The 13,388-nt window shown below is 24.4% G+C and overlaps 4 protein-coding genes across 21 annotated transcripts in view; 3 read left to right on the top strand and 1 right to left on the bottom strand.

The window, feature by feature from the left end:
* Positions 1-148: 148 nt before the first annotated feature.
* LOC122512757 (centrosomal protein of 112 kDa-like) lies at positions 149-3,338 on the top strand. The gene is made up of 6 exons (XM_043628793.1): positions 149-1,227; positions 1,499-1,872; positions 1,996-2,191; positions 2,356-2,577; positions 2,725-2,925; positions 3,024-3,338. Exons 1-6 carry the CDS (start codon positions 910-912, stop codon positions 3,270-3,272), a joined length of 1,560 nt encoding a protein of 519 aa, XP_043484728.1. The 5' UTR covers positions 149-909; the 3' UTR covers positions 3,273-3,338.
* Positions 3,339-4,159: 821 nt separating this feature from the next.
* On the top strand, positions 4,160-6,115 carry LOC122512758 (peroxisomal membrane protein 11B). Its single transcript, XM_043628794.1, has 4 exons — positions 4,160-4,309; positions 4,437-4,584; positions 4,682-4,797; positions 5,167-6,115. The coding sequence occupies exons 2-4, from the start codon at positions 4,529-4,531 to the stop codon at positions 5,691-5,693; spliced, it is 699 nt and encodes a 232-aa protein (XP_043484729.1). The 5' UTR covers positions 4,160-4,309; positions 4,437-4,528; the 3' UTR covers positions 5,694-6,115.
* A 178-nt stretch (positions 6,116-6,293) lies between these two features.
* LOC122512759 lies at positions 6,294-10,248 on the top strand. The gene is made up of 4 exons (XM_043628795.1): positions 6,294-6,552; positions 6,644-6,820; positions 7,527-7,672; positions 7,749-10,248. The coding sequence occupies exons 1-4, from the start codon at positions 6,462-6,464 to the stop codon at positions 8,019-8,021; spliced, it is 687 nt and encodes a 228-aa protein (XP_043484730.1). The 5' UTR covers positions 6,294-6,461; the 3' UTR covers positions 8,022-10,248.
* Positions 10,249-11,037: 789 nt separating this feature from the next.
* LOC122512760 (MAP7 domain-containing protein 2-like) overlaps positions 11,038-13,388 on the bottom strand; it is a 218,316-nt gene continuing 215,965 nt past the window's right edge. For all 18 annotated transcript variants that reach the window (XM_043628815.1, XM_043628812.1, XM_043628809.1 and 15 more), the window contains 2 exons: positions 12,104-12,348; positions 11,038-11,860 (listed from right to left, as the gene is read on the bottom strand). In XM_043628815.1, the coding sequence (XP_043484750.1) occupies positions 11,847-11,860; positions 12,104-12,348 (259 nt within the window). In that variant the 3' untranslated portion in view covers positions 11,038-11,846. The remainder of the gene's footprint in view (positions 11,861-12,103; positions 12,349-13,388) is intronic.

Below are 13,388 nucleotides of genomic sequence, written 5' to 3' on the forward strand. Positions count from 1 at the left end.
TATTAAGGGATTTTTTTTAGAGAAAAAGAATTAAATTATTAAGAACAAGATTTAAAAATTTGATTTTTAGAGATTTTTAAATAATTCTTTACAATTCTTTACGATTTTTATTAATTTTTATTCTTACTTAGCAAAGAAGTAAGAAAAAAGGAATTTTTTAACGAAATTTTACAGTTCATTTTTAATTTCACTGGATTATGAAAACAATTTTTCACAAAAAAAATTTATCTTTGCTGTTGATATTTGAATTTTTGTAATACAAAGATAAAACCTTAGATGTAAGAATAGAAACAATTGTACAGGTTCTGAAAGATTATTTTAATTTTTATATGTAAAGAGAAGATGTACAGTCGAAAATAGTCTTTTAAAGTGTATATAGTAACTGTGTACTATATATAATTTTCGAAATGTATTCTAGTCCATTGTTAAAAGCCTCAATTTATCAAGTCTTCAATATTCTTTTTTTTATTATTTTTATTCGTCTTATTTTCATATATTTCATATATTTCTTATATTTAAAAATTGTAAAATTAGCTTTAAATAGTTTATAAGTAGAAGTACACAAAATATTTTCGTATTTTTTTGATAGATGTGACGTGAGAAAATATATTTCTATCACTGATTTGAAAAAGTGTTTTTTGATTTTGGGAATTTTTAATTTTTGGCAACATTTTTGTTTTTAATCGCACGAAGGAAGAAATTTCATTTTCTTTTGTTTTTTTTTAGTTTCCAGAAGGTAAACAAAGGACTTGGTTATAATTTTTATCATTTTGCTCATTTTGCTAATTGAATATTATGGAAAATGTTTTCAGTTCGTTGAAAATTTCATTTAATTGTGAATGAAATGTACATTTTGTGAAATTTATTAAATGAGATTTTTCAGTAAAGAAATTAGGTGATGAATGGGTCATGAACAGATGTAAAGATCAACAGGGAATGCAAGTACATCGCGAGAGGGATGAACAAGAGGCTTTGAAATTGGACGAATATTTTAAAGAAATATTAGCACAAGTGAGACCTTATATTGTTAATTTAACATCGAAAAAGGACGCACAACTCTGTAAAGTATGGCTCGAGAAGTTGAATTCAATTTCCGATCAACGACAAATAAGAAATAGGTATTTATTGGAACTTTATCGCCAACTCAGTTTTGGACAAATTAAAAGTGTCTTTCGGAATCCACCGCCAAATGGAAATTTAATTCCGCTGCCAATTCAACATCGAGAGGTGAATGTATTTTTTGTTTTTGAAAATTTTGTATCAATATTTAATTTTTAACTCAAATTAATTATTTTTGAGAATTAATAGAAATTAATATTTGTTCGACTAATAATTTAATTATTTTAGTATTTTTCAAAGTAAATTAATAACAAATTAATTATTTTTGAGAAATAATAGAAATTAATATTTTTTAGACTAATAATCAAATTATTTTAGCATTTTTTAAAATAAAATAATTAACAATTCAATAACTAATTTTTAATTTGTATATTTTCAGTTTAATTCGACTTCGTCCTTGACAGACATCACGGATTCGAGTTCTGCTTCTTATTATTTAAAAGTGGAACCAAATTTCAAAAACAATCGTCGAAGATATTCGAAGAGTAGAGCTACGATAAGAAATCGAAATAAAGACACAACGAGCGACACATCGCTACCATTTCTCGATGACGAACAAGTGGATCAAGTTAAATTGCAATTTTACAGACAAAAAATTGAAGCACTAACTGACATTGTCCAGGAATTACAAATTCAGAATGAAAAACTCGGCGATGAATTATTTCAATGTAAGGAAAAAGTTTCCAACTCTGAATCTTCCCTGCGAATTAAAGTCAAACAGATGACGGAGGAGATTTCAATCCTAAAAAATAAGTGAGTTTCTCTAATTTTTATCTTAAATTCTGATTAAAGTATTTTTAATTTTTACGGAAAAAAATTTTTGAAATTTCTAAAAACGATCATTTTTCTAAAGTAAATACTTTATTTTTGTTTCAGACTCAAAGAAGTGCAACAAATGAAAAATGTTTTGGAAGAAAATCATCAGACAATTGTTCAACAGTACCAAGAAACGATGAGCAATCAATTCAGCAAATTAAAAACTCTATTGGAAGAGGCACAAGGCAAAAATGTGGATCTAGAGGAAAATATATTTTCCCTTACTCTAAAAATAGAAGAAATCACTAAAGAGAAGGTCTCGTTTTCTAAAAAACAAAAATATAAATAAATATAGAGAAATAAAAATATTCAAATATTTTATTTAAATAAATTAAGTCTTGAAGAATTAAGTTTTTAAAAGAAAGAATTTGAAAGAAAATAAAAATTGATGTTAAAGAAAAGTTTCCATTTTTATTGCAGGAAGAACAGTCGAGAGTGATGGAAAAAAAATATGAAACCATTCATAGAGAGTACGAGACAATTTTGCAGCAGAAAGACAAAGATTTGCAATGCAAGGACGAAATAATTAATCAAACAGGAGTGGAACTTGCGCAGAAGGATCTGGTGAAACGAGAGGAAATCATTTCTCTAATTAATCAAATCAAAGAGCTGGAGAGTAAATTGGAAATTAAAATCCAGGATGTAATTTTCAATCAAAATTTTTTACACATTTATTTTCGAATGATTTCTCATGATTTACTGGATTTACTATCATTTAGTAAAAGATTTCTCTTTTCAGAGAAGAAAGAAAGAAATTATTTTATTTCAACTAATACAATTTTGTTTCAGGAAGGAAAACTGCAAAATATGCTAGTGAAACAATATACAGCAATGAAAGATGAATTTGCAAAAATGAGAAACGATATTGAATTCAGATCCCAGAAGCAAAATGAAGATTTGATGAACGAAGTGGTAACGTTGAGAAAGAATATTTTTAAATTGGAAAAATCGAAAGAGCGTCTGGCGCAAAAAGTATCTCAAATCATAAAGGTAAAAATATTTATTTATTTATTTAGAATTCAAATTAACATTTTTTTTATTTTTTGAGTTAATATTGTATTCTTTTTTTACATTGTATTTTTTGAAAGGATAAAGAGTTAGAGATAAAAACGCTACAAATTCAATTGCAAGGACAAAGAAGTGATTTATCGGTGTCATTAAATTCAGAGAAACAAAATGAATTGGATTCACTGGTCGATGTGCTGGAAAAAAGATATAAAGCTCTTTTAACAGCCGTCGACGCTTCAGCTGATAATCATATGCAAAATTATCTCAGGGTACAAAAATTTGTTAAATTATTAAGTCACCGATATTACTATGTTAATAAACCCAAATAATAATCATTGAATTAATAATAATTAAAGCAATAGAAAATAAAAGATAATTTAAAGAAAGTAATTAACATTAAGACAATTAAAGAAATAACAATTAAAAGAATAGGAAATTAAAAAATAGTAATTAAAAAAATAGAAATTAAAAAATAGTAATTTAAAAAAATAGTAATAAAAAGCATAATAAATGAATATCAATTCAATTGATTCAATTTATTCAATTAATTAAAAAATAATAAGCAAAAAATAATAATTGAATTATTATTAATTAAAAATTAAAAAATAGTAATAATTAAATTAATATAAATTGCAAAATAATAATTAAAACAATAGAAATTATGTTACAAATAACAAAATAAAAATTCGAAATAATTGCAAGAATTAAAATTTTTAATTTATTTTCAGTATCTATTTAAATTTTAACTGTTCTTAATTTTAATCATAAACGAAGAAATTTAAATCAATAATTAGTGTTAAATATAATTAATTTGCCTTTTTAATTTTTTTTTAATTGTTAAAAATGAGAAAGTAAATTTCCGTCTTTAAAATTTTTTAGAAAATAGTCAAATTAGAACACCAAGTGTCAAACTTAAAAACCAATCTTGAAAAGCTGGCCGATAGAGGAGAAAATACGTGAATTTTAAAAATTTATATAAAACAATTTTGTAATATTAATCTACATGTGAATAATAATAATAATAATAATAATACAATTTTTATAAATTTCATTTCATAATTTTTTAAGCGAAAAAAAATAGTAAAATGGTTTCCTAAAAAGAAGTAAAATTACTTACTGTAAAAAATAGTAATTTTTTCTAATAATAATTTATTCATAATTATAACAAATTAATTTCAAATTTCCCGCACTGCGCACAGCCATTTTGTTTAAAATCAAATGTTTATCGCCAGAGGCGCTGCTGTTCTGTCAACAAAACAAATGTCAAGAACTTACAGTACTTTTTATTTTTAATTTTTTTTTTAATGAAAGAAGAGTGTCTGAAAGTGTCACTTTGATAATTATAGAAGAATTCTGATAACAATCTGTAAGTTAACAAAGTTGTACAATTAAAGACAGAGGGAGAATTTTATTTATGATTTGATATAATATAGTTTCAATGTTTTTGAACAACTGGTGTTTCTCGAAGGATATAATTTATTTAATATTTTCAGGTGTTTGTTAAAATAGATTTTATTTACATTTCTAGTATACGAATTTAGTATACGATTGATTATACGATATTTGGAATAATATTGACTTTGAAATGGATGCATTTATACAGTTAAATAATCAAACTGCTGGTCGTGATAAGATTATAAGGTTAGTTTTTGCTCTAATAGTTTTAACCGTTTTAACTTTGTTAAACATTTTTAGCACTTTTTTCTATGCACTTAATTGACAATTTTTATTTTATTAGGGCTTTACAATATGGTAGTCGTGCTTACTGGTTTTATACTCAAAATAAACACAGTTCATCTTATTCCGTGGATGTTTTGAAAAGTCTCGAGTACACATTCAGCTCATTCAGAAAATGTGAGGACTTAAAATCATTTCGTTCTATAATTCTATCTTTATATATTTATATTTATATTCTTATATTTATATTTATATTTATATTCTTATTCTTATATTTATATTCAAATTCATATATTTATAATCATATTATATTTAATCTTTAATTCAAAAATAATAATTTTAACTTGAAATTATCTTTCTTGTGAATTACTCAGCACTTTTTGTTTCTTTGATATTTTTTTAACGATTCCAAAGTTCAATTTTCTGCAATATATATTTACATTTATAATGTTTATAATTCAAGGAAAATTTTCTTTTCCAGTATTACGACTGGGAAGATTTTTCGATTTATAATATTTATAATTCAAGGAAAATTCTCTTTTGCAGTATTACGACTGGGAAGATTTTTCGAGAGTTTATATTCAACGTTTTCGACAATAAATTATCCGGATGTTGTTCTGAGGATAACAATGTCAATGTCAAGAATTTCGAGTGCTCTCTTCCTGCTCGCAGATCATATTGTTTGGATTGGTCGAGTTGGAATAATGAAAGTCGACATTTCAAAGTGGACCTCAATATCAAATCGTTATTGGTTAATGATGCTTATCATGAATTTGACTCGAGATTTCTATGAAATTCTTCAAATTTTAAAAGACTGTAGAACTAATTTATTATGGAATAGAACATCAAAGGGTAGTGTTTTAAAATATTACGGTCAAGTTTGCAGTCATCTGAAATATCGCACTGATGTTATATCAGATACAATTAAAAATGGTTGCGATATTTTTATTCCACTGACTGCATTGGGTTATACGAAATTAAGTCCTGGGACTGTGGGTATTTTGGGTGTAATTTCATCCTTGGTGGGAATTTACACTCTTATTAATCCCACAACAAAATTGGTGCCATCGTGAAAAATTTTTAAAAATTGAGAGAATATATTGATAAGTAAAAGGTGATTTTTTTTTATTATTTAATGTATAATTTTTCTTTTTTACTCAATACTCGGTGAGAATTTTCCCTTTTTTTGATTAGCATCACCTTTTTTAATTGATGCATCATTATTTTTCATAATGATGCATAATATTAAATTATGAACTAATTAGTAATTGTGAATTAATACATGGTAATCAAGAAGACTCCTTGATAGTAATATATTAAAATTTTATTTAATGATGTGTTAAAATATTTTAATATAAATTATCAAGCAATTAATAGTTTTATAGTTTTACGATCTGATATAAATATTATATAAATCTTTATGAATAATGTTATGCAATATGCATAATTTATATTTTTGTATAAATGAAAATGTTAATATATGTTTATAAAAGTTCATGCAAAACGTTGTATGTTAATTTTTAAAGATATTTTTTAAAAACTTTCAGAGGTTTTTTAAATTAATTATTATTTAAATATTTTAATTTATTATTTAAATATAACCGCCATAACGGCACTTTGATATCCGGTTTTATCTAACCTTACCTGCAATGTAAACCGGTTTAACCTAGTCTTCTTTAAAGATTTTGAAACTTGTTTTTGTTTACATTTTAAAATGTTTTGTAATTAAGTGTTCAAGTTTTCACTAAGAAAATTATTTACAATTTAAATCTTACGATTGATTTTCGTATATTATTTTTTTTCGTTTATTAACATTATTTTCTTTTTGTTATTAACATAAAATGAATATGTCAACAGCTACGAATAATACAAATTTTCAATCGAAAAATGAAAACAAAGAAATCGAATGGCCGTATTATAAAGGGAATAAAGGTAAATATGAAATTAATAATTAAATATTTACATGTTTGTAAGTTATTAATTATGTTTATATCAACTTTAATTTTAATTTTAAATATTTTAGATACATTAAAAGATTATATGCCTCTTCTTATAATGGAAATACATCGACTGCAACCTTTCTATGACAACATTAGGCCTCGATTACAAGTGTTAAATAGGCCAGAGCTGCAAATTCGTAACGCTACGATTATTGGCATTGTAAGGAAAACTTACAGTCGAAGTAGACTTGATCTTATGGGTAATAAGATTAATTTATCTTTTTAAATGTTTTAAATTCTAAAACTAATGTACTGAAATTCATTGAATTCTTGCAAAGTATTCATAAAAGAATTTGAAAATAATTGAATACACTTCAAGAATTTTATCAACATTTTTTTTCATTAATTGAATTCTTTCGAGAAAATGTAATTAAAATTGTATTGAAAATAATTGAATTCGAGAAATTTTATTAAAATTGTATTGATAATAATTGAATTCCTCTAAAATATTTTATTACATTATGAAAATAATTTAATTCCTTTCAAGAATTTTATTATTTATGGAAATATTTTTATTTTTGCGAAGAATTTTCTTATTTATGAAAATAATTGAATTCTTGCCGAGGATTTTACAATTCATAAAAATAATTGAATTGTTTTGAAAAATTTTATTTGAATTTTTGTAAATAATTGAATTTTTTGAAGGAATTTTATTAAAAATTTTGAAAATATAAAATTTTTTAATTTAAAAAATAATAATAAATGGAATACCGCGTTCTGCGCGTGTATCATTTGCTATTAATATAATAATCATTGATCATTAATAACAATTTTAATAAATATTTATCTCTAAAGAAACATTTATTTTAACCACGTAATTCTAATTATAAAAATTGTTTCAAATTGTTGAATATTTGAATACTGGAATATTTTAAATTGTTTTCAATTATTGTAAATAAATTTCAGTCGACGATGGTACAGGGAGAATGCAAGTATTATTCGAATGGGACAAAATAAATAAACTCAAGGAAGAACGTAAAAAGATAGATTTGAAATTCCAAAGATTGAGCAAAATTGCTGAAATAAAAAACAGCGGACCAGAGGAAATTCAAGTTAGTAATTCTTTTAATGAATTTAATTTTTAATATTTATATTTATACAGAATAATTATAATTTACATAATTTTAGAATTTAGAAAAACGATGGATGCAGGAAACGAATAATGGTAAATTGGGTGTAGATTATCAAGTGTTGGATTACGTTAAAGTCACAGGATTTATTGTTTTGGATTATGGACAGCGTAAAGTATCGAAGAAGGATGTATCTCTAGAGAAAGGTTATTTATGCAAACCTATTATTCATGCTGGTAACATTCAACATCAAACTGAAAAGGAATACAACGATCAAATGCAAAACTGGATTTTGGGTAAAATCAAAAGTAGATATGTAAAAGAAAAATAGTTTCAAAAATCCGTTTTTAAAAAATATAAAATTGAATTTTGGGCCAAGTCAGAAAGACAAAAGTTGAAACAAAATAATTTAAAACATCCAATGTTATAAAAAAACTAATTTGTTAAAGTTTCAATTTTATTTTATTCAAGAGTCAGTTATTTTTATGAAATTTATATACATTTCGTAAAATAAAAATTAAAATAAGATTAATTTAGTTTTATATTTTCTACTTTACGCTAATTGCCATTCTTTTAGAACCAAATCAAAAATTTAATTGTCCTGAAGAATTTCAAATAACTAATTAAGAATAAATTATAAATAAATGAAATCTATAAAGTAAAAGTCTTAATCGGTATTAAGTATTTATTACATATAAGCATTTATACAATACGAAGTATTTTTTTTAGACATGACTGGTATTATTAGTGTCCTCATTTTTCTTAAATATGTAGAAACATTCTTCCTTACCTCAAAAAAAAACGTTGGTATTACGCATTGCTACAAAAACAAAAAAAAGATTTTCTTAGAAATTGTGAATTTAAAAACAAAGGGAAATAGGTTCACTGACGGAAAAATAAAATAAATAATTATAACAGCCAACCTAGACCGCAGAATAAGACCCAAATATTTAATTACACACGCAGGAAATAATAATTTCTGTAAATGAAACTCGTCATTAAATTTTTCCAATCGATCGTTGTGTAAAGAAAAAAATAACATCGAAAACGATCGGAAAACAAGAAAAAAAAATTTACGTACAAGATTTTTCCTCTCACATTACACAGCATAATGGGAATTTCATCTTTTTTTTGTGCTACAATATCGCGATTAATATCAATAATAATTAGACGATACATCTTGAAAGTGTGCAGAAAAAAATCAAAATTCTGTCCAGGAAAAAATAATTTTTACAATAGATAAAGAAAAAAATTCATTTGAAAAAAATTAATAAAATATAAAAAAAAGGAAAAAATTTATAAACGAGGTTTAATGAAAATGTTCACAATGCACCGGTATTTAAAATTTTTAGCTAATTCTCGAAATAATTAATAAAAAGTTCTACGATTTGATTTGTGGCGAAAGAAACTTTTTCTTAAACTCTCGTTTTTTTTTTTGATTTATAGAATTAATATATTTAAAAAAAACGCACACGCGCAAATTTTATCGTCTCGATAAATACGTTTTTTTTATATCTACGGTGTAACTAGCACGTGGCGTAAATAAACACGCACATTGCAAGCACGAATTTAAACATCACTTGCCATAGAATGCATTTTGTTTCGTTTCTCATTTTTTTAAACATTTACAATAAAAATATATAGCCACCAAAGGAATATGTTAGTAATTCTAACTTTACTTCACACAGAAATTTCTTTTTTTTTCTAAGATTGATCTCAATAAATACAAATCTACAGCATCGAAGTATTAGAAAGAATAAAAAGAAAGAACATTTAAAATTTTTAAAAAGAAGATATTTTACACAAAGATATTCTCGATGAAATATTCCCTTGAATTTCAATTTTATTTTCATTTTTCAACTTTTTCGATTTCCATTTTTACAGTACTTTACATTTTAACACTTTACAAACTAAAAAAAGTACTATTTCAATTTTTGTAAATAATTTTCGATCGAATACATTTTTTCGAATGTATCATTAATTTTTTTTTCTCTGAAAGAATCTAATTTTCTCGAGGAAAATCGGAGATTTCAGTCTGTCACGAGGGAATTTTTGATTTTTTCACAATCACATTTTCTGAAAGATAAACTAGGATAAAAATAAATTAATAATTAATAAATTTAAATAAATTCTATAATTTAGAATAATAATATTTTAATTCTGAATTTTAATAATTCAATTTAATTAAATTATAAATAAAATGAATTATTAAAATTTATTAATAATAATAATAATAATATAATAATAAGGATAATAACGATGATAATAACTACTAAAATAATGCAATGGTATTTCAAGATCTCTATTAAAAGATCAAGATTCAAATCAAAAATGATTTGCCATTACTTTAAGGAATTATTTGGTTATTAAATTACATATTTAAATATTAAATTCGATAATAATCATCGTCCGTGTGGGGATTATAAATTCGAGAATATTAAACAGATAATATCGATGCTGTACATTTGTAGAATAATAATAATATAGCCATGCAACAAAACAATTATCATCACAGTTTAAAAACTAATGTGGTAAATTTACGAAATCGCAAATAACAATGAAATCTAGTTGGACACCCTAAGACTACCAGTATTTTGATGGTCTCGGTCTCTCGCTCTCATTCTTCATGCACACACATTCCTCATTCTTTCGCTCGTTTTCATCTTTTTTCTTTTTATTTTCTTTTTTCTTTTTTCAACATAATATATCTTGATAAAAACAGTAAAATCGCTTGACTAGTTAGCGCACGCCCCGAAACGTATGGAAGAAAAGCTGTCGCTATCGTTTTCCTCGCAGTACTCAATTAAAAAATGCTACTAAATAATTCATTTTCATTCTAATCAAGGTGCTATTTAAATCTCTCTTTTCTCTCTTTCTTTATCCTCAAAGATGTAATCTTTTTATTATTATAATTATATTCACACCATTTTCGAGATGATATTTTACATTTTTTCCGTAACATTTTAGTCAAAATGTTTTATAATAATTAATATAAAAAATAATTACTATAATAATTGTAAGAATTGTAATAATTAAAATTCTAATTTTAATTTTAATTCTAATTCTAATTAGAATTCTAAAGGAAAAAAAATCGTTTTCCTCGTACAATTAGTACAATTATTATTTTTTTGATTTTTTTTATAATTATTAGTTATTTAATTCTGTAATATGTTCAGAATAAACATAAAATATCGTCATTGAGAAGATATTTTCACGTCATATAAAAATATCTTCGATGAAAATTCAAGAAACGATGTCTCGAATATACATAAACTATATTTATTTTTCCCCTCATTTCGTAATAAATGAAAAAATCCCTAGGCCGTGTTTTACAGGAAATCTTCATATTATAAATACAATATTTTTGTTGTTTTTTTTTTAATCTGCGAGAGTCAAGCAAAGATTCATCGAATCAAACTATAAACTTCTATCAGACAGAAGAATTTTACGTTTATATTATCTTACACGATTCCGAATTGCCCCTTTTTTTATATTTTATCTGCAGAGTATTTCGTGAGAATAGAAATTCATGAAAATAATTTTTTTCTTCCTGTATATATATTTATATAAATAAGAAAAAAATATGACTTCAATTAAATGTTATTAAACAAGGCATTTTTAAATATCTCATTATCGTATTTTTTAAATTCACTAGAAAAGTTAGTCTCGATATCAGTTAGCTTTTTTTGTGATGATGGATCTCTTTCTTTTTTTCAAGTTTCTATTTATATACTTGCCTTTCTTTTTTGATAGTATTATTAATTAACGTTATATATTATTTTGTCATTTTTTCATTATTTTTCGTTTCTTTTATTATTTTTCGTCTCTTTCACTATTATTCTTTCATTATTATTCATTTCATTCATTTTTTATTCATTTTTTTCTCTGATAGTGGATAAAAGTTTAATGGTTCGGAGCTAAACTGTTATCTGCCAAGGATAATTGTTTTGGATCCTATTGTTATACTGTAATTCATCTTCTCATTTTAGGATCCCTTTTTTTCTCCTCTTGTATCTAAATAGTTTGTTTTATTTACAATTGAAATATCTTCAAACTCGATACTCTCAGATTGATTCTATCAGATGCTCGCGGAGCAAATTGATTATTCTTTCTGTTTGTATCTTCCTGATTCTTCTCGAACGGTTTCACGTTTTCATTATGATAGTAGATCTAAATAATGGAAAAGTTTTGAGATTAATATTTCTGTTTCGGAACAATTCTTTCGATGTCAAATTGATTTTTTTTACCAACAAGTAAAATTATTAAATGGGGGGGGGTAATATTATAATATTAAATGAAATTAAATATTATTTGAACATAATTAAATTAAATTGAATTAATTTAATTGAAATTAATTGGGGAAAATAAATAAATTTAGTAGTGAAATGGTTGTGATAAAAAATGAAGACTCACCTGTTACTTGATTATCTTGTTTGTTATTAAAAACATCCTGGAACGGATTAGTGTTGGCATTAGTTGCTGACACAAAGGAATTGGCCATTGGAGTAAATGGCATTGCTGTTGGATTAAGATTTGAGTTGAGCGTGTCTTCGTTTGCTAGATTCGGTGTCAGCTCAAGAATTGGTCCACTACCACTATTACTCAAATTGTCAAACTCCGACAGGTCTAACAGGTTGTTGGTCACGTTGTTTTGCTTGCTATAAAATCAGCCAATGAAAACATACAAGAAAACACTAAATAATGACAAAACACTACTCACTACGATTACAATTTTTTTTTCTCGGTTAATTCAGCTAAACAACTTGGTGGCCTATTACTAGCAAAATTTATTGATATTTACAGATTTTCTATCGATTTCATTGCATTGCTAATTTATTTTAATTTACTTCAATTTTATTCTAATTTATTACAATTTTACTCCAATTTATTACGATTTTATTCCAATTTATTACAATTTTACTCCAATTTATCACAATTTTATTTCAATTTATTAAAACTTTAATTCAATTTATTATTTTCCGAAAAAAAATTTATTTTCGTTAGGTAATTATTTTTCTGAAAATATCGATAAATTTTGTGAGCAAAATATAGAAAGTGTCTTGCAAATTGTGTGTGACATTTATACGGGGTGTTCTTGTAAAAAAGAGAAACATTTTTAGAAAATTCGAACATTCGTCGGAACACCCGGTATATTTTTTTTCTAAAAAAGAACGGTTTCGTTTTTAAAAATGACTTTTAAAAATAATGTTAAGAGTGAAAGAAAAGCGACTGAAAAATCGTCTACTCTCTAATGTTATACTTAAAACTAAATTATTTCTCACATTAAATTTCTGCTAAATGAAGAGATATGATTTCTCTCATGAAACTGATGATTCTTATTTTTTTTAGCATTGTTTTCCGTTTTTACATTATTTTTCAGAAAGAACGAAAACTAATTTTAGAAGCAAAGCGTTAAAACTTGAAAATGCAAAAATTGACTCGAATTTTCTAAATTTTCTAAATTCAAAATGTCTGAACTATTCACATGCAAAATTGTTTCAAAAACCAAAAATTAGAAACATTTAAGAATTAATAATTAATAATTAATGAAATAATTAATTAAATTTACAATTCAGGAAGAAATTTCATGTGAATAGATCAGAAAACTTTAAAACTTGATTAAACTCGAAATTCATTAAACTAAAATACTTGGTTATCTGAATAATAATTAAAATGAAGTATGAAAATTCATGCCCCA

Source organism: Leptopilina heterotoma, unplaced genomic scaffold, assembly GCF_015476425.1.
Source record: "Leptopilina heterotoma isolate Lh14 unplaced genomic scaffold, ASM1547642v1 Lhet_128, whole genome shotgun sequence".
Taxonomy (NCBI): Eukaryota; Metazoa; Arthropoda; class Insecta; order Hymenoptera; family Figitidae; genus Leptopilina; species Leptopilina heterotoma.